Raw genomic sequence first — 19,588 nt, 5'->3', positions numbered from 1 at the left:
AACAATTGGAAATTAAACCATAAAAAACTACCATCTGTAATGGCACTCCAAAAATGAAATGATTAGGTATAAATTAGAAAGATATATGTAGGATGTGTATGCTGAAAACTTCAAAGTACTGATGAAAGAAATCAATGAAGATCTAAATAAGTGGAGAGATATACCATGTTCATAAATTCTGGTGTCAATTCTTCCAGGTTACAAGTCTACAGATTTAATGTAATCCCCATCAAAATCACAGCTGGATATTTTTTAAGATAGTGACAAGCTGAAACTCAAATTTATAGGAAAAGTCAAAAGAATTTGGATAGCCAAGGTAATTTGGAGAAAGAAGAACAAAGGACTCAAAACCTGATTTCAGGATTGACTCTAGGCCAGGTGCAGTGGCTCATGCCTGTAATCCCAGCACTTTGGGAGGTGAAGGTGGGAGAATTGCTTGAGCCTAGGAATTTGAGACTAGCCCGGGCAACATGTGAGACCCCATCTCTGCAACAACAACAACAACAACAAAAGCACTAATCAAGACAATGTGGTAGGCCGGGCGCGGTGGCTCAAGCCTGTAATCCCAGCACTTTGGGAGGCCAAGGCTGGCGGATCACGAGGTCAGGAGATCGAGACCATCCTGGCTAACACGGTGAAACCCCGTCTCTACTAAAAATACAAGAAATTAGCCAGGCGTGGTGGCGGGCGCCTGTAGTCCCAGCTACTCAGGAGGCTGAGGCAGAAGAATGGCGTGAACCCGGGAGGCGGAGCTTGCAGTGAGCTGAGATCCCGCCACTATGCTCCAGCCTGGGCGAAAATGCGAGACTCTGTTTCAAAAAAATAATAAATAAATAAATAAATAAGTAAACAAAACCAATCCCTGACAATACCAAGAGCTGAGGAGGATGGGGAGCAACTGCAACACCTGTGGCACTGGTGGGAGCGTAGAGCTGTACAACTTCTTTGGAAAATAGCTTAGTAGGCCGATGTGGTGGCCCACGCCTGTAATCCCAGCACTTTGGGAGGCCGAGGTGGGTGGATCACCTGAAGTCAGCAGTTCAAGACCAGCCTGGCCAATATGACAAAACCCTGTCTCTACTAAAAATACAAAAATTAGCCTGGCATGGTGACATGTGCCTGTAATACCAGCTACTCGGGAGGCTGAGGCAGGAGAATTGCTTGAGCCCAGGAAGTGGAGTTTGCAGTGAGCCAAGATCATGCCATTGCACTCCAGCCTGGGCGACAGAGGGAGACTCCATCTCGGAAAAAAAAGAAAAAAAAGAAAAAGAAAATAGCTTGGCAGTTTCCTTTTTTTTTTTCTTTTTCTTTTTTTTGAGATGGAGTCTTGCTCTGTCGCTCAGGCTGGAGTGCAGTGGTGATCTCCGCTCACCACAATCTCTGCCTCCCGGGGTCAAGCGATTCTCCTGACTCAGCCTCCTGAGTAGCTGGGATTACAGGCGGACGCCACCAGGCACGGGTAATTTTTTTGTATTTTTACTAGAGACGGGGTTTTGCCATGTTGGCCAGGCTGATCTCGAACTCCTGACCTCAGGTGATCCGCCCACCTCAGTGTCCCAAAGTTCTGGAATTACAGGTGGGACCCACCGCACCCGGCCGGCAGTTTCTTATAAACAATCATTTGATCCAGCAACCCCACTCCTGGGTATTTACACAAGAGAAATGAAAAGTTGTGTCCACACAGAAGCCGATGAGTGAATGTTTATGGCAGCGTCATTCATAATTGCCAAGCACCAGGAACAATCTCTGCGTCCTTCATTTGATGAATAAAACCATCAATAAATAAAACCATCTGAACCGGTGGTTCACACCTGTTACAGGATACCACTCAGCAATAAAGAGGAACCAGCATGAATCTCAAAATGCGAAGTGGTAGAAGCCAGACCCACAGGCGCACTGCGCGACATCCCTTTTGTGTGACATTCTGGAAAAGGCTGCCTCTAGGGATGGAGAACAGAGAGAACTGAGCAGCCGCCACCAGCAGTCAGCAGGTACGGGATCCGGAGGGAGAATGTTCTGTAACTAAAGTTACACAACTCCACTGCACACCAAAAAATGTGGATTTTACTGAAACCAAACTTTTTATTTTACAGAGCACTGGACTTTTTAAAAAGCGGGGGCAGGGGAGACCAGTGTGCTGTGACTTTTAGGGGAAGGATGGCTTCCCTGTAGAGGACCTGGGCGGGATCCCCAGGGCTCCCGGAGAGAGGGGGAGTCACAGAGCGGCTACGCACGGGGCGCAGCGTTAAAACTTTGGAGAAGGAAAAAAAACAACAAAGCAGCGCGAAGGGAAGGAGGTCAGGGAGGTTAGCAAGGCGCCCACACGCCCTCGCAGTCGTACTGAGTAACGAGGGGAGTCGCGCACGCGGGTGGGGACAGAGCGGCCTAGGGCAGCGGGGGAGCCCCGGGCCGCGGGAGTGCGGCGGCCTGGGGGTGTCGGGGAGCCGAGCCGAGGCCGCGTGCTCCTCGCGCCCTCCCTGGTGTCTCCTCCCCAGGCCCTGCGTGCCCCGCCCACACCTGCCTTGCCCCGCCCACATCTGCCTCGCCCCGCTCGCCCATCACACCCCCACCTCCCGCCCCGCCCACAACCGCTGGGGCCCCGCCCCTGCCCGGCCAGCTCCTCCCGCCGCCCTTGGTCCCCCGCCCCCCATATGACCCGCCGCTTTCCAGCCGCGTCCAATCGGCCGCTCTCTGTAGTCGCGTCCCTCAGCCATCCGCCGCTCCTCCCACGCTTGAACTTCCCGAAGGACAGCCGAACGGCCCAATGAGCTCCCGGGACGGCCTGAGCGGGAGCGTGAAGGGCCAATCCGGAGTCGGCGCGCGCAGGAAAGGCGGGCCGGCGTGACGGGCTGGGGAGGTGGTGCCAGGCTGGTTGCTAGCTGCCGCCGCTGCTCAGCCCGGCCGTCCGGCCGCTTCATTGTCACCGGGCCTCGGGGCAGTGTTGGGGGTGGCAGGGCGCCAGGTCGCCGACCCGAGGTTTGGGCGGGACTGGTTCCGCATCCCCTCCCCGCCGGCCGAATCTGCAGGCCCCGCGCGCCAGGCAGGCTTCGCGGCTGCGCCCCGGGCCCGCGCAGGTGAGGGGGGCCCGGGCAAGGGAGGGAGTTGCAGGGCGCGCGGAGGTTGGAGGGGTCCGGAGCCCGCGCAGGTGGGAGGTCCTGGTGCAGTGATGAAGTGATGGGGATCCGGGGCACGCACAGGTGAGGGGGGGGATCTGGTGCCCGCGCAATTGAAGGCGGGATTCGGGGGAAGTGAGGGGGATCCAGGGTGCGCACAGGTGAGGGAGGTCCGGGGCCCGCGCAGGTGAAGACAGGCTCGTGCCTGAGGGTGTGGGTCCCCACCTCTATCCCCTCCACCCTCTCCACCTCCCTCCACTCCCCTCCGGTCCCCAGGACAACATGGAGTCCAGTCCCGGCATCTCTGGCCCTGCTGCCTTAAGCCCTAGGGAAAATGGGGAGATGGGAGCTGCCCTGAGGACAAGTGGAGGGCTCTGCTCTGCGCGTGGGCTCTGGCCTCTCTGTCCAGGGTCGGGGTCAGGGTCAGGGTCAGGGTCAGCCCACCCTGGGAACCAGGTCCTGGCGCTGGTCATCAGTCCCCGCCCCTTCAGGTCCTGGGAGGGACACAGTTTTATCCAAGATGTAGTGGCCTCCCAGGCCTCCCTTCTTCTGGCCTGGAGGTTTCCATGGAGAGGCCGCGTTCGCCATCCCAGAGCCGCTTGCAAGTGTGGCTGGGAGAGCAGAGTCCTGGGCTCCAAGGGCTTGCATGGGTCCAGCCAGGGGTGGACAGTGCCCTGCAGAAGGAGGGTGTTAAGTTTCATCCGCACAGCCGGAAGTGCATAACTGAGGACTGGGACCTGGTCAGTGGCAGGGTCAGCCTCTAGGAAGTAGGGGTATCCATCGCTCCGTGGAAGGGACCTTGGGGGACCTGCTGTGGGGTGCCAGGCTGAAGGAAGCCCAGGGTGACCTTGGGTGATAGGTTGGGTGCCTGCTGGCCTACTGGAGGCCACCGTGGCAGGAAGGTAATTCTCGACGTTGGTCCCTGGCACCAGCTTCTGCCGTTCATCTACGGGTTCAGCTGAGTGCCTTTCCCTGCAGGTGCTGGGGTTGCTCAGGAGCCACACAATTCATAAACCAACTGTGTGCGGCCACAGGAAGGGAGTCCGAGCTGGATGGGGAGTGAAGAGTGATGGGTGCTCAAGGAAGGCCTCTGAGTGCAGGGAGGGAGTGTCCTGAGACCTAGAGGCAGGGGACTGGCCGGGGCCAAGCTGGCTGAGTTTGAGGAGAACCAGGGAGGCTGTGTTGGCTAAAGCTACAACAAAGGGGCACAGCAGGGGAGCTGGCGAGGTCACAGAGAGTACAGGGCCAGATCTTGCAGGAGTTGGATGTGTAGACTTTATTCTCTGTGCCTAGGAAGCTGTTGTAGGGTTTTTGGCAGGGGCACATGCACGAGCTGAGATCCGTTCAGAAAGATCAGAAAGACTCGTTCAGAAAGAGGTGCCATGTGGGGACGGGCTGGGGGCCGGCAGGGTTTGCTCTGAGAAGTTCCAAAGTAAGGAAGCCAGCATCCCCAAGCTAATCCCCTCGATCGATCGTCAGAACCCCCATCCCCTGCTGGAATAACACATTACCCAGGGAGTGTTCGCCCGGTGCAGCCTTGAGGCTTTGAGACCAGCATCTTGTCTGGACCTCACAAAAACCAATCCCTTTTTTTTTTTTTTTTTTTTTTTTTGAGATGGAGTCTCGCTATGTTGCCCAGGCTGGAGTGCAGTGTCACGATCTTGGCTCACTGTAAACTCCGCCTACCAGGTTCAAGTAATTCCCCTGCTTCAGCCTCCCAAGTAGTTGGGATTACAGGCGCTCGCCACCACGCCCGGCTAATTTTTTGAAGTTTTTAGTAGAGGTGGGGTTTCACTGTGTTGCTTAGGCTGGTCTTGAACTCCTGAGCTCAGGCAATCTGCCTGCCTTGGTCTCCCAAAGTGCTGGGATTACAGGAGTGAGCCACTGTGCCCGGCCAACACGCAACCCCTTTTTAAAATGTGTATTTTTACTTAGGGGCCGGGTACGGTGGCTCATGCCTGTAATCCCAGCACTTTGGGAGGCTGAGGCAGGCGAATCACTTGAGGTCAGGAGTTCGAGACCAGCCTGGCCAACATGGCAAAACCCCGTTTCTACTTCTACTAAAAATACAAAAATTAGCCAGGCGTGGTGGCGGGCACCTGTAATCCCAGCTACTCAGGAGGCTGATGCAGGAGAATCGCTTGAACCCGGGAGGCAGAGGTGGCAATGAGCTGAGATCGCGCCACTGCACTCCAGCCTGGGTGACAAGAACGAGACTCCGTTTCAAAAACATGATAAAATAAAAAATAAATCAAATGTCCCTTTTACAGAAGAAGACAGTGGGGCTCGGGGCAGTGACTTTCTCAGAATCACGGTGTGGGGTAGATGGCAGAACCTGGCTCACATCGACAATGGCCTGTGGCCCAGGCTCCCTCTGGGGTGCTGCTGGCTTATTCCCACCCACGGGCCTTGCCCTCGCCACCCACCTGTCCATCATCCAGGGCCCTCCTGCCCTGGCATACACTGACATTGGGCTCAGAACAGCTCCCTCATGTTCCTGTCGAGGAGCCTGCCACCAGCCAGAGGGGTGCATAGGTTGTGACAGGCCTTCCCAGGAAGTTTGGTGGCCAGTGGACCCAGCTGAGGCTGGGCTGGAGATGGTGGGTGCAGGGGACTGTAGTTCCCCCACGGCATCTCATTGCAGCTCTTGCTTCCCAGCTCAGGACCTGCCTTGTCCACCATGAAAGGCACCCGGGCCATCGGCAGCGTCCCGGAGCGCAGCCCAGCAGGTGTGGACCTGAGTCTGACAGGTCTCCCTCCGCCTGTGTCCCGGCGTCCTGGCAGTGCCGCCACCACCAAGCCCATCGTCCGCTCTGTCTCCGTGGTCACAGGCAGTGAGCAGAAGAGGAAGGCGCTGGTGAGTACTGTGGCCTAGGAGTCCAGGCCCCTGCCTCCTGGAGGGCTGTTGTTCAGTTGGCATCTGACCCCTGGGTCCAGCTCCACATGTGAACAAGTGCCTCACATCTGGACATGCTGGATCCTCGTGGCTGTTCCAGGAGGCAGGTAGGACTTGAGTCTTACAGGCGTGGGTGCTGAATCACTAGAAGGTCAAGCCAGAGCCTGGATTCTTTCAGCGACAGCCCCAGGCCTCCTGTGCCACCGCCCTTTGGATTTGTTTGAATCCTCAAGAAATGGGGTTGGCTGGGCTCGGTGGCTCACGCCTGTAATCTCAGCACTTTGGGAGGCCGAGGCAGGCGGGTCATCTGAGGTCAGCAGTTCAAGACCAGCCTGACCAACATGGTGAAACTCCGTCTCTACTAAAGATACAAAAAAAAATTAGCCAGGCATGGTGGTGCATGCCTGTAATCCTAGCTACTCGGGAGGCTGAGGCAGGAGATTTGCTCGAACCCAGGAGGCAGAGGTTGCGGTGAGCCGAGATCGTGCCATTGCACTCCAGCCTGGCGACAGAGTGAGATGCCATCTCAAAAAAAAAGAAAAAAGAAAGAAATGGGGTTGACCTGTGGGGAGGGTGATGAGCTCCTGGTGGCCTTGGAGAAACCTAGACGGGTGTGTGGGTGTGTGGGCAGCAGGACAGCCGTGGGAGCTTCGGGGTGAGAGCTGCCTTTCCTGCCCACCTCTGGGAGTGGGGAGGAGGGTGGGCGGTTCCCAGATGGGGGCTGTGAAAGGCAGGCCGGGCCTGCTGCACCCTGAGTTGGTGTCTGCCAGGCCCAGTCTTTGGGGCAAGGGAGGAATCGAGCCGCTCTGTGGGGGTTGGGGCAGAGCCTGACCAGAGTCTGGCCTGAGCTTCCGAATAGCAAGGGCCTGGGGGCCTTGGCTTCCATGCGGCAGCCGGTCTGGGGCTCCCTGCCTGAGGTCCGTGCCAGGCAACACAGCAGGGCAGAGAGAAGGGGTCTGGAGGGCAGTTGAGGCTTCCCACAGGAACCCCTGGTAGGCCCAGGCCAGGGTTCCACTGTGAATAAAAGGCTTGGACCTCCCCCTTCTCCTTGAAAAAGTTATTCCTGTGTCTGCCCTAGAAGCACCTCCAGGTGGGCAGGGTGTGGCCCGCCAGACGGCTAGCCGAGTTCCGGGGTAAGGGCAGCCGGGCCAGTAGCGGACCCTTGGACCAAGCAGGTTCCCAAAGCCTGGGCCGGCAGGGCAGGGACCCGGGATGTCCTGATGTGTCATTGTGGCCGGCAGGTTGTCTAAAGATCTGGTGCACCTCTAGGCATTTACAGACGTAAGCTGTGAAAATAAAAATATGCTGCCCTGTTTTAGCAGAGGGGTAACCAGCTTGGGCTAGAGCCGTCTCTGAGCCTGCTGCCTCTCCTGTCCGCAGCCCTGCTCCTGCGTCACTGACCCCCTCGCCCACCTGCCTTGGCCCCTCCCGCTGTTTCTAAAGCCCTAGGTTCCTGGCACATGGGGCGGGGAAGACGCACTCGAAATCGCAGATCTGGGCTGGGCGAGGTGGCTCACGCCCGTGATCCCAGCACTTCGGGAGGTTGAGGCGGGCGGATCACCTGAGGTCAGGAGTTCAATACCAGCCTGGCCAACATAGTGAAACCCTGCCTCTACTGAAAATGCAAAAATTAGCCGGGCGTGGTGGCGTGCACCCTTAATCCCAGCTACTCAGGAGGCTGAGACAGGAGAGTTGCTTGAACCCGGGCGGAGGAGGCTGCAGTGAGCCGAGATCATGCCACTGTACTCCAGCCTGGGCGAAAGAGCAAGACTCTGTCTCAAAAAAAGAAAGAAAGAAAGAAAGAAGGAGGGGGAGGGGGAGGGAGAGGGAGAGGGAGAAGGAGAAAGAAAGAAATCGCAGCTCTCTTGTTGTGTGGAGACTGTTGTAAAAGTTTCCGGGCTTTCTAGTAGATGGTCTTTCGGCGGCATGGCCAGGCTCTATCCGCGGCCGACCCAGGCACCTAACCACACTCCCACCCTTTCTGCTGGGAAATGTTCTGTTGCTGAGTAGAGGTTCAAAGCCACGGCGAGCGCTAATCATATTGATCCCTCCCTTCCTCGGCCGGCACCACTGCCCGCTCCTGCAGTGTTGAGTGGCGACTGCTAACAGTCCCCTCGTTCATGGAATGTTCCAGCTGTTCACTTCAATTCTTTGAGGCCCTTGCTCGATCCGATCCGAGACGGCCCCACCCCTGCATGCCTGTCTGCCTTCTGTTGTGCACATGGTGGGAGCTCGGGAACTGCTGGTGGAAGAGGAACCCCCGCCAGTGTGTGACGTGACCTCAGGGGTTTCTGTTGTGCCTGGTCCCCATCCTCTCGGCCACCTGCCCTGCTACCACTCAGTCTCATCGGGATTCCTGGAGAGCATTTGTTTTGGCCAGGCATGGCTTCACACCTGTACAAGGCGGCACGTGATTCTCTTCCTCCTGGTGTTTGTGGGTGGGGTGGGGTGCTGTCCCCGGGCTCGGAGACCTTCTCGGTGGCCATTGGCCTGGGGTTTCCACTCTACCCCTTGTCTCTAAAGATCTTCCTGCGTCCACGGCCTGCTGTCCCGGGATTCCCCATCCAGGATGTAACTGCAGTTCCTGCTGGTCTTCTGGCTCAAGAGATGTCGGTGCCAGACTGTAGAGGGTCCCTCTTCCTTGCCCCAGCTGTGTGCCCACCTGATCCTCTAGCCCCCTAGATCATTATTCACTCTGATTCCCTTCCCCTTAAAGAAAAGAGGTCTTTAAATCCCAAGAGCACAAGCTCACTGGGGAACAGACATCACTGTGCATATGTGTCACGGCCATGGGGGCCGCCTGCCCCTCCCTGGGCGATGTTGCCTCCTTCTTGCAGGTGGAGTTTAGGGTTTTTAGTCCATGACTTGATTTACCATCTGAGCATGAGTGGTGCCTTTCCACCGTGGTGTCCGTCAGTGAGTGGAAGCCCCTTCACTCCTCCCCTGACATCCCTTATCTTCCTCTTGGAAACTGACCCCAGGAAAATCGAGACAGGATGAAGGGCACCCATAATCCCATGGCCCTGATGCAATGACTGGTGCCATTTTGGGGGATGATTTCAAAATTCCTACCATGTGTTTTGAATAGGCCATTCGCACCCACCATTTGGGAAAAGGGGGCTCATTGAGCAGTGAGCCTGTCCTGCCTGACCTTGCGGGCCTCTCCTAGGCAGCTGCTGTTCCGTTTCTCCTGCACCCACACTTACTCTGGGCACACAGGCATCAGTGTTGCTGGAGATGTGTTGGAACAAGTGCCGTATCCGTCAGCTGCATGGGGCTCCTGCATTCTCTTTTCTTTTTCTTTTTAAGACAGGGTCTTGCTCTGTTGCCCAGGCTGGAGTGCAGTGGAGAAACCACAGCTTACTGCAGCCTCCACCTCCCGGACACAAGTGATCCTCTTACCTCAGCATCCTGAGTAGCATGGATTACAGGTGCTCACCTCCCTGCCCAGCTAATTTTTAATTTTTTTTTTTTTTTTGAGACAGACTTTTGCTCTTTTTGCCCAGGCTGGAGTGCATTGGTGAGATCTTGGCTCACTGCAGGCTCTGCCTCCCGGGTTCAAGGGATTCTTCTGCCTCAGCCTCCCAAGAAGCTGGGATTACAAGCATGCACCACCACGCCCAGCTAATTTTGTATTTTTAGTAGTGACGGGGTTTCGCCGTGTTGGTCAGGCTGGTCTTGAACTCCTGACCTCAGGTGATCCTCCTGCCTCAGCCTCCCGAAGTGCTGGGATTACAGGTGTGAGCCACCACACCCAGCCTACTAATTTTTAATTTTTTTGCAGGGACAGGGGTCTCACTAGGTTGCTGGTCCTTAACTCCTGGGCTGAAGCGATCCTCCTACCTCGGCCTCCCAAAGTGCTGGGATTACGGGCGTGGGCCGCTGCACCTGGCCCTGCTCCCGCTTTCCTTACATTGTTTTGTAGCAGCTGACAATAGTTCATCAGATGATGCACCAGGACTTCACCCAGTGCTCCTCTGGATTTTCCTTATCATAGTACCAAGAGTGGCACAGCAAATACCCTTGTGTCTGTGCCATTTTGCATACATGTAAATACGCCTGTAGAATAAATCCTAAAGGATAATTACTGGGTCAGAGCATAAGTCCATTTAAAATTTTGAAAGGGGGGCCAGGTGCGGTGGCCCGCGCCTGTAATCCCAGCACTTTGGGAGGCCGAGGCGGGCAGATTGCTTGAGGTCAGTAGTTCGAGACCAGCCTGGCCAACACGGTGAAACCTCGTCTCTACTAAAAATAGAAAAAATAGCCGGACATGGTGGCAGGCACCTGTAATGCCAGCTACACAGGAGGCTGAGGCAGGAGAACTGATTTAACCCGGAAGCTGGAGGTTTCAGTGAGCCAAGATCGCACCACCGCACTCTAGCCTGGGTGACAGCGAGACTCCATTTCAAAAAAAATAAAATAAATAAAAAAATTTGAAAGGGGGCCGGGAGTGGTGGCCAATATCTGTAATCCCAGCACTTTGCGTGGCTGAGGTGGGAGGATCACTTGAGGCCAGGAGTTTGAGACCAGCCTGGGCAACATAGTGAGACCCCTGTCTCTACAAAAAAATTAAAAAATTAGCCGAGTGTGGTGGTGCATGCCTGTAGTCCCAGCTACATTGGAGGCTGGGGCAGGAGGATGGCTTGAGCCCAGAAAGTTTGAGGCTGCAGTGAGCTATGATCATGCCACTGCTCTCCAGCCTGGGCAGCAGAGTGAGACTCTATCTTTTAAAATTAAAATTAAAACTAAATTTTAAATTTTTGGCCAGGCGCAGTGGCTCATGCCTGTAATCCCAGCACTTTGGGAGGTTGAGGCAAGCAGATCACGAGGCCAGGAGATTGAGACCATCCTGGCTAACACGGTGAAACCCCATCTCTACTAAAAATACAAAAAAAAAAATTAGCCGGGCATGGTGGCAGGCACCTGTAGTCCTGGCTACTCGGGAGGCTGAGGCAGGAGTATGGCGTGAACCCAGGAGGCGGAACTTGCAGTGAGCCAAGATCGCGCCACTGCACTCCACCCTGGGCGACAGAGCGAGATTCCGTCTCAAAAAAAAATTTTTTTTTTGATAGGCATTGCCAAGTTGCTGTTCGTAAAGATCGTTGCCCTAAGTCACACTCGCATCACAGGGTGCCACAGGGCCTGCTCCCTCGTGCTCTGGTGGGCACGCGTGCAGCACACTTTTGGCCTTTACAGGTTCCATATGTAACAAAAGATATCTGACTGTACTACCTTTTAGTTTACTTTTTACTTTTTTTTTTTTCTTTTTTGAGATGAAGTTTCACTCTTGTCACCCAGGCTGGAGTGCAATGGCGTGATTTCAGCTCACCGCAATCTCTGTCTCCCAGGTTCAAGTGATTCTCCTGCCTCAGCCTCCCGAGTAGCTGGGATTACAGGCGCCTGCCACCATGCCCGGCTAAGTTTTGTATTTTTAGTAGAGACAGGATTTCACCATGTTGGCCAGGCTGGTCTCAAACTACTGACCTCAAGTGAATCCGCCCGCCTTGGCCTCCCAAAGTGCTGGGATTACAGGCGTGAGCCTCCGGCGTGACTGTACGATTTTTAAAAATAAACCTTTTATGTTAGTATAGTTTTAAATTTATAGAAAAATTGGAAAGTGCAGGGTGTTCCCCTGTACCGCACCCAGTCTCTGCTATTTGAATATCTTACATTATGATGGGACGTGTACAATTAACAAGTCATTATTGGTAAATCACTGACTAAAGTCCACACTTGATTTGTATTTTTGCAGTTTTTCTTTTCTGTCCCAGGATCCCACGTGATTTTTAGGCTGTGGGTCTCAGGCTTGTTTGGGCTGTGAGTTTCTCAGACTCTCCTTGTTTTTGATGACCTTCGAGTTTTGGGGAGAGCTGGTCAGGGGTTTTACAGAATGGCCCCCTGTCGGCACTTGCCTGATATTTTTCTCGTGATCAGACTGGGTGGTGGATGGGTTTTAGGAGGAAGGCCACAGAGGTAAAGGACTCTGCTCACCCCATCCTGTCTGGGGTCCACGCTGTCCATGTGACCTCTCACTGGTGATGCTGCTGGCCTTGGTCCCCTGGCCAAGGTGGAGGGTCAGGCTTCTCCACTGTGAGGTCGCCCATCCCCTGTGCTCTCTGGAAGGAAGTCGCTTTGTTCAGCCCACACGGAAGGGGTGGGGAGTTTTGCTCCCCCTCCTTTAGAGAAGAGCATCTATAGAAGTTATTTGGAATTCTTCTACACAGGAGATTTGTCTGTTCACCCTCATTTATAATTTTTTTTTTTTTGAGACAGTGTCTCACTCTGTCGCCCAGGCTGCAGTGCAGTGGCATGATCTCGGCTCACTGCAATCTCCGCCTCCCGGGTTCAAGCGATTTTCCTGTCTCAGCCTCCTGAGTAGCTAGAACTACAGGCGTGCGCCACCACACCTGACTAACTTTTGTATTTCAGTAGAGATGGGGTTTCACCATGTTGGCCAGGCTGGTCTCGAACTCCTGACCTCAAGTGATCCTCCTGCCTTGGCTTCCCAAAGTGCTGGGATTACAGGCATGAGCCACTGCACCTGGCCCCACTTATTAATTTTTTCAATCATTTATTATAATGGACTCGTGGATATTTATTTTACACTTCAAGTTATAATTCAATGCTAGTTTGCTTATTTTGTTGCTCTCATTGTCACAGCTTTGGCCACTGGGAACTTTCAGGTGGCTCCTGGGTCCCTGTGTCATTGCCCATCACTTTGTCTTCTGAGCACGTCCTTATTTCTGGCCCTATAAACTGCTCCAGCCTCATCTTGTCTATTTCCTCCTCCAGTCCTAGAATCAGCCATTTCTTCAAGAAGCCCCGGTTCTTTTTCTTGGAGAGTGGTCTCAGAGACCAAGGTCTGGGAGCTGGGTGTGCTTGTTCCTACTGGGCTGTTTCTGGTCTTCTCAGCCAACAGAGCAAGGAAGTATGTAGTGTACACCAGTTGGTGTGTAATATACACACTGTCTATAGATAGTAACCTACATAGTAACCATTGGTGTTGTGGGTCCTACTGATGTCTCTGCCGCTAGTGGCACCTCTCGCCCCCCCACGCTTGCTGATCGTAACCTCCCCTCCTGCAGTGAGGATGCGGCCCCATCGTCTGCTGTCCCTGGTTTAGCTCCCGTGTGTGTGTAAGGTGTGTAAGGTGGTGTCACAGTGGATAACCCAAACCCCATGGGAAGAACACCACCCATGCTGTGCTATGCTCTGGGACAGCCTCTCTGCACGGGCCCCACTCCTGCCCACGGCTCCTCGGGACAGCCCCTCTGCACGGGCCCCACTCCTGCCCAGGGCTACTGGGGACAGCCCCTCTGCACGGGCCCCACTCCTGCCCAGGGCTACTCGGGACAGCCCCTCTGCACCGGCCCCACTCCTGCCCAGGGCTATTAGGAAGAGCCCCTCTGCCTTTAGGCTGACAGGCCCCACTCCTGCCCAGGGCTACTCGGGACAGCCCCTCTGCACCGGCCCCACTCCTGCCCAGGGCTATTAGGAAGAGCCCCTCTGCCTTTAGGCTGACAGGCCCCACTCCTGCCCAGGGCTACTCGGAACAGTCCCTCTGCATGGGCCCCACTCCTGCCCAGGGCTACTAGGAACAGTCCCTCTGCACGGGCCCCACTCCTGTCCAGGGCTGCTTGGACAGCACCTCACCCTCCATCTCTGATTGTATTTCTAACTTAACATCTGTGAGTGAGGCTGAACATCTTTTCTTTTCTTTCTTTTTTTTTTTTGAGAGGGAATCTTGCTCTGTCGCCCAGGCTGGAGTGCAGTAGCGCAATCTCGGCTCACTGCAACCTCCGCCTCCCAGTTCAAGTGATTCTCCTGCCTCAGCCTCCTGAGTAGCTGGGATTACAGGTGCGTGCCACCATGCCCGGCTAATTTATATATATATATCTTTTTAGTAGAGACAATGTTTCACCATGGTGGCCAGGCTGGTCTCAAACTCCCGACCTCAGGTGATCCGCCCACCTCGGCCTCTCAAAGTGCTGGGATTACAGGCATGAGCCACCGCACCCAGCCATATCTTTTCATATTTTTAAGAGCCGTGTATATTTCCTTTTCTATGAATTGTCCATGTTCTTTGCTGATTTTTCTATTTTTTCTTTTTCTTTTTTTTTCAGAGACAGGGTCTCACTGTGTTGCCCAGGTTGGAGTGCAGTGACACTATCATAGCTCACTACAACCTTTAATTCCTGGGCTCAAGTGATCCTCCCACCTCAGCTTCCTGAGTAGCTGGGACTGTAGGTGCATGCCACCACGCCTGGCTAATTTTTTTATTTTTTGTAGAGATGGGGTTTCACCATATTGCCGAGGCTGGGCTTGAACTACTGGCATCAAGTGATCCACCCGCCTTGGCCTCCTAAAGTGTTGGGATTATAGGCATGAGCCACCACGCCTGGCCACAGATCACATATTTAGACCCTCGGGCTGGCCCAAGGCCCCTGGTAAACAAAGGCACTTTCCTCAGGGACTTGGCGTCTGCCTCCCAGGGGTGGAGGGCTTGCAGTCCCTGCCGCATGGGTGGCTTCTGCCTGCTGCCCCTTCTGCCTCTGTTCAGCCCCTTCAGCAGCCTCCAGGTCACCAAGCCTGTGCTCAGCCCCTTGTCAGTCCTCTCCTCACTGACCCCTTTTCAGGGTCCCTCTTTTGGGCACTTGCTGTCCGATGGGCACTGCCCAGGCTTCCCAGAAGGCATCTCGTTTTTCCTAGAAGGATGGAGGCCTCCGTGGAGCCCTTCCTCTCCTGCTGTTGTGTTCCCCACACCCTGCCTTCTGACCTCCCGAACACCTTTCCAGCGCCCAGTTTGGGGCCCTGGGAGCACAGCCCAGCAGGGATTGAATGAGGAATTGCACAGGGCCTCTGTGGCCCCAGCGTGGAGAACGGGACGGCGGCTGTGTCTTGTATTGGGTGTTAGCTTTTGCTCTCTGGTAGTCACTGTCTGTAGCCTGGTCTGGAAGGTATGACCAAGCCCGTGAGTACTTTCTCTGGAAGAATGGTGGCGCCCACGCGCTCGTGGGATTTCCACCCCCAGACCTCGCAGCGGCCTCTGTCTGGCCTCCTTTAACCGGCTCTGCTGCCGCCGAGCTGGGCTCTCTGCCTGCACTTTCTGTTCAGCTATTTTAGATCATGGTTTCCTGACCAGGAAATGCCCGTAACAAGTGATTGGGGTGTCCTGGTGGGGTGCATGTGTGTGGCTGCTTTCCTGGAGCTTTTTTTTTTTTTTTTTTGGTCTTTTTTTGGTTGGGTTGTTTTCAGCTTAAGGATTCAGATTTAAAAATAAATCTGAAAGTTCATAGGTCTCTTTTCCTGGGAAACTGGAGACCCGAGGTCCCATCCTGTGGTGGCATGGGCACCTGGCCAGGATCGATGTCACTGGTCGCTGTGGCATCCAGTGGCATCCGGTGGTGTTCCCCAGACCGTTTCCCACTGGACTGTGAGCCCTTTCCCCTGAAATGTTTGATTTGGAGGGTTTATAGTTTTTGTTTTTTGATGGAGTCTCGCTTTGTCTCCAGGCTGGAGTGCCGTGGCCCAATCTCGGCTCACTGCAACCTCCGCCTCTCAGGTTTAAGCAATTCCCCTACCTCAGCCTGCTGAGTAGCTGGGACTACAGGCACCCGCCACTATGCCCAGCTAATTTTTGTATTTTTAGTAGAGACGGGGTTTCACCATGTTGGCCAGGATGGTCTTGATCTCCTGACCTCGTGATCCACCCGCCTCGGCCTCCCGAAGTGCTGAGATCACAGGCGTGAACCACCGCGCCCGGCGGTCTCCATCTCTTAACCTGGTAATCCGCCCACCCCGGCCTCCCAAAGTGCTGGGATTACAGGCGTGAGCCACCGCATCTGGCCGATTTGGAGGGTTTTTAAGCCTATGGGAAAGTCAGGGAGCGTAGCGTAAGGTACTTACGAGTGCCACTTTCCCGAGCGCCACTTCCCCAAGCGCTGCTTCTCCGAGCGCTCTGATCCTTGCTTAGCATCTGCTGCGCAGCCTCCCCTCCGTCCCTTGTGCCCCTCCGCCCCATTCCACGGACCTGGAACCGCTGGGCAGTTGGCTGCACTCACTACCAGGTCTTGCAGCACCTGGTCGCGGTTGCGTCTCCTTAGTCCTCATCGTGACCCCACAGAGTCGCTCTGGGTGCCCTCCCTGCTGACGGAGGAGACCGCGGGGTGAAGGGTCCCCAGGGGTTCTCATCCACGGAAGGTGGGAGCTTGCGGTTCCTGGGAGCTGGTGGGTGACAGTGAGCAGCTCCCTTCCCGCCCTCCCTCTGCCAGGGGTGAAGGGCTCCTGCTTGATGCGGGGACGGGGAAGCTCTTAGAGGTCGGGCCTGAGCCCCCCTCGTGCTGCCCTGCTGTCCAGTGCTCCTGCCCCTCTGACCACCCACTGCCTTTGAGGCCACTTGGGCCACCTGTAACCCTAGGGCCACCCCTCTGTTCTCTGACTGCGTTTCTCCAAAGCTGGCGGAGGCTGAGCAAACTGGTGAGTGAGCCTTTGCTGCGTAATTAACTGTTTTCTCCCTTTTTGCAGGAGGCCACAGGGCCTGGGGGCTCCCGGGCCATCAACAACCTCAGAAGATCCAACAGCACCACGCAGGTCAGCCAGCCTCGGAGCAGCTCCCCCAGGTAACCCCCAAGGCCCTTGGATAACCCTGGCCCCTTCCCGGGACCTCAGGTGCCCTACCCCGGCCTGCTCCTCCCTGCCTCTGCTCTGCCCTTCCTCCAGCCTCCTGGGTCCCGGGCCCTTGCTGGCTAGTGAGGCCTGGAGTGACCTCACGGGCCAGCTTTGTGTCCCAGGCCTCCTCTCGCACTGGGGCGGGAGGCCTGAGGCAGACACTCTCCTGCACCGCATCCCTCCCTTCCTCTTTGCTGTCCCGGCGGCTGCTGGGACCCTGCCTGAGGGCTCCGCTGAAGCCCTTTCCACCTGCCCTCTGAATGTCAAAAGCTGTCATTTGCGAGAGGGGCAGCACTGTGACCCTTCTGAACCCCCACGCTGTGCACCCCTGTTCCCACCTTTGCCCACTTAAACCCTGCCGCCGTCCCTTGCGGCCTCCAAACCAGCGGGCTGGGGAGGAGCTGCCTCAATGGCCCCAGTGGGGGTGTTGTGGGGAGTGGAGCCGGTGGTGGCCAGCAGCCTCCGGGGGGACATCCTCTAGCCCAGAGTGGTGGGCGAGGCCCTGACACCACCTCCCACCAGGCATTGTCCCCGAGCGAGCAGGGTGCTCCTGTGGGGCCGTGGACCTAATGAAGGCTGAGTTCTGGGTCACCAAGGGCCCCGGGTGGACCCTTCCTGGGAAGACCAAGAACTGCGGCCACCACACCCTGTCCAGTGCAGCCTCCGGGAGCCGCTCTTAGCTCAGCAACTGGTTTCGTGGAGTCCCACCAAGCAAGGGACTGCCAAGGCCAGCTGGTGTTTGTGTGTGGTGTGTGTGTGGTGTGTGGGCGTGTGGCGTGAGTGTGGTGTGTGTGTGGTGTGTGGGTGTGTGGTGTGAGTGTGGTGTGTGTGTGGGGTGTGTGGTGTGTGGGTGTGTGGTGTGAGTGTGGTGTGTGAGGGGGTGTGTGGTGTGTGGGTGTGTGGTGTGAGTGGTGTGTGGGGGGGGTGTGGTTTGTGAGTGGTGCATGTGTGGTGTGTGTGTGTATGGGGTGTGTGTGGTGTATGGTGTGTGGGGGAGTGGGTGGGTGTGGTACGTGGTGGGTGTGTGCTGTATGGTGTGGCTTGTGTGTAATGTAGTGGGTGCGGTATGTGTGGTGTCTGTGTGGTATGTGTGTGGCGTGTGTGGTTTGTGGTGCGTGTGTGGTGTGTGTGTGGTGTGATGTATGTGGTATGTGGTGTGTGTGGTCTATGTGTGGTGTGTATGTGTGGTGTGTGTGGTTTGTGTGTTATGTGGTGTGTGTGATATGTGTGTGGTGTGTGTGGTTTGTGGTGCGTGTGTGGTTTGTGTGCAGTGTGGTGTATGTGGTATGTGTGTGGTCTGTGTGTGGGGTGTATGGTATGTGGTGTGTGTGTAGTGTGTGTATGTGGTGTGTGTGTGTAGTGTGTATGGTATGTGGTGTATGTGTGTGTGGTGTGTATGGTATGTGTGTGGTGTGTGTGTATGTGGTGTGTGTGTGGTGTGTATGGTGTGTGGTGGATGTGTGTGTGGTGTGTATGTGGTGTGTGGTATGCGGTGTGTGTGGTACGTGGTTGTGTATGGTGTGTAGTGTGTGGTATGTATGGTGTGTGTATGTGGTGTGTGTGGTGTGTGTGTTATGTGTGTGGTGTGTGTGGTGTGTATGGTGTGTTGTGTGTTTGGTTTGTGGTGTATGTGTTATGTGGTGTGTATGGTGTGTGTGTGTGTATGTGTATGGTGTGTGTATGTGTTGTGTGTGGTGTATGTGTGTGTGCGCTGTATGGTGTGTGGGGTATGTGGTTGTGCATGGTGTATAGTGTGGTGTGTATGGTGTGTGTATGTGGTGTGTGTGGTGTGTGTGTTATGTGTGTGGTGTGTGTTTTGTGGTGTGTGTGGTGTGTATGGTGTATGTGTGGTGTGTTGTGTGTGTGGTTTGTGGTGTGTGTGTTATGTGGTGTATGTGTGTGTGTGGTGTGGTGTGTGGTGTGTCACCACGCTCAGCCAGGCCACAGTTTTGATCCCACCTGATCAGTTGTGTTCGGCGCAGCTGTGGCCTCCCATGGGGCAGGGTGGCAGTGGGGATTGGCCACCAGCCCATGCCTTCCAGCTGTGCTTCCCCTTCTGCTCTGAGCAGCAGCAGGTGTGGCTCTTGGTTCACAGGGAAGAGGGTGGCAGCAGAGGCAGCCACGGTATTTAAGGCCCTTGGTGGGCAGCCGGGTGTGCAGGCTCACACCTGCAATCCCAGCACTCTGGGAGGCCAAGGTGAGAGGATCTCTTGAGCCCAGGAGTTCGAGACCAGCCTGGGCAACATAGCTGAAACCCTGTCTCTACTAACATTTAAAAAAAAAAAAAAGAAAAAGAAAAGAAAAAAACAAATAAGGCCCTTGTCCCCAGAAACTGTGATCGGTGTGACTGATGAAGCTTCTGATGGAAGCTCACCCTGGACGCCCAGCTCCACTGAGGAACCCTGGCCAGGCACAGTGGTCAGACTGGGGCTTTGGGCCTGGAAACAGAGTTGCTGCTAGTGCCTCGGCCTCTCTGTCCTCGCGGGACCTGCCTGGTCTGTGTGCCTAGCGTCGGCTTCCCGGCTGGTGACTCTTTCCTTGTGTGCCGCCCTCTCTCGGATGCAGGCCAACGGAGCCCACGGACTTCCTGATGCTCTTCGAGGGCAGCCCCAGTGGGAAAAAGAGGCCTGCCAGCCTGAGCACAGCCCCCAGCGAGAAGGGAGCCACCTGGAACGTCCTGGTAAGGTGGTGCGTGCGGCCCCACGTCCTGGTCTCTGTGATGGGATTGTGGCCTGGTTCCTAATTTGTTCTCACTGCCTTTGCAAAAGGGCACTGCAGGGAGGGTGTCAAGCTTAGATCTGACATGGCAGACCCCAGGACATCCACCTGCCTGTATGGGAAGTTGGGGGCTCCTCCCGTTTGTGGGAGAGGCAGGGAAGGGATGGGGTGTCTGGGTGTGTGCGGGCAGTGT

The 19,588-nt window shown here is 55.5% G+C and overlaps 1 protein-coding gene across 28 annotated transcripts in view; it reads left to right on the top strand.

The window, feature by feature from the left end:
* Positions 1-2,678: 2,678 nt before the first annotated feature.
* The window catches only part of CEP131 (centrosomal protein 131), a 34,513-nt gene continuing 17,603 nt past the window's right edge, over positions 2,679-19,588 (top strand). For 14 of the 28 annotated variants that reach the window (XM_054670749.2, XM_054670748.2, XM_016933126.4 and 11 more), the window contains exons 1-4: positions 2,822-3,074; positions 5,772-5,970; positions 16,534-16,628; positions 19,243-19,357. In XM_054670749.2, coding sequence (XP_054526724.1) covers positions 5,794-5,970; positions 16,534-16,628; positions 19,243-19,357 — 387 coding nt within the window. In that variant the 5' untranslated portion in view covers positions 2,822-3,074; positions 5,772-5,793. Of the gene's footprint in view, positions 3,075-5,771; positions 5,971-16,533; positions 16,629-19,242; positions 19,358-19,588 lie in introns of all 28 variants that reach the window. The other 14 variants (XM_063800016.1, XM_063800015.1, XM_054670747.2 and 11 more) reach the window with 4 other exon arrangements.

Source organism: Pan troglodytes, chromosome 19, assembly GCF_028858775.2.
Source record: "Pan troglodytes isolate AG18354 chromosome 19, NHGRI_mPanTro3-v2.0_pri, whole genome shotgun sequence".
Taxonomy (NCBI): Eukaryota; Metazoa; Chordata; class Mammalia; order Primates; family Hominidae; genus Pan; species Pan troglodytes.
This window is presented reverse-complemented; position numbering and strand designations above follow the sequence as displayed.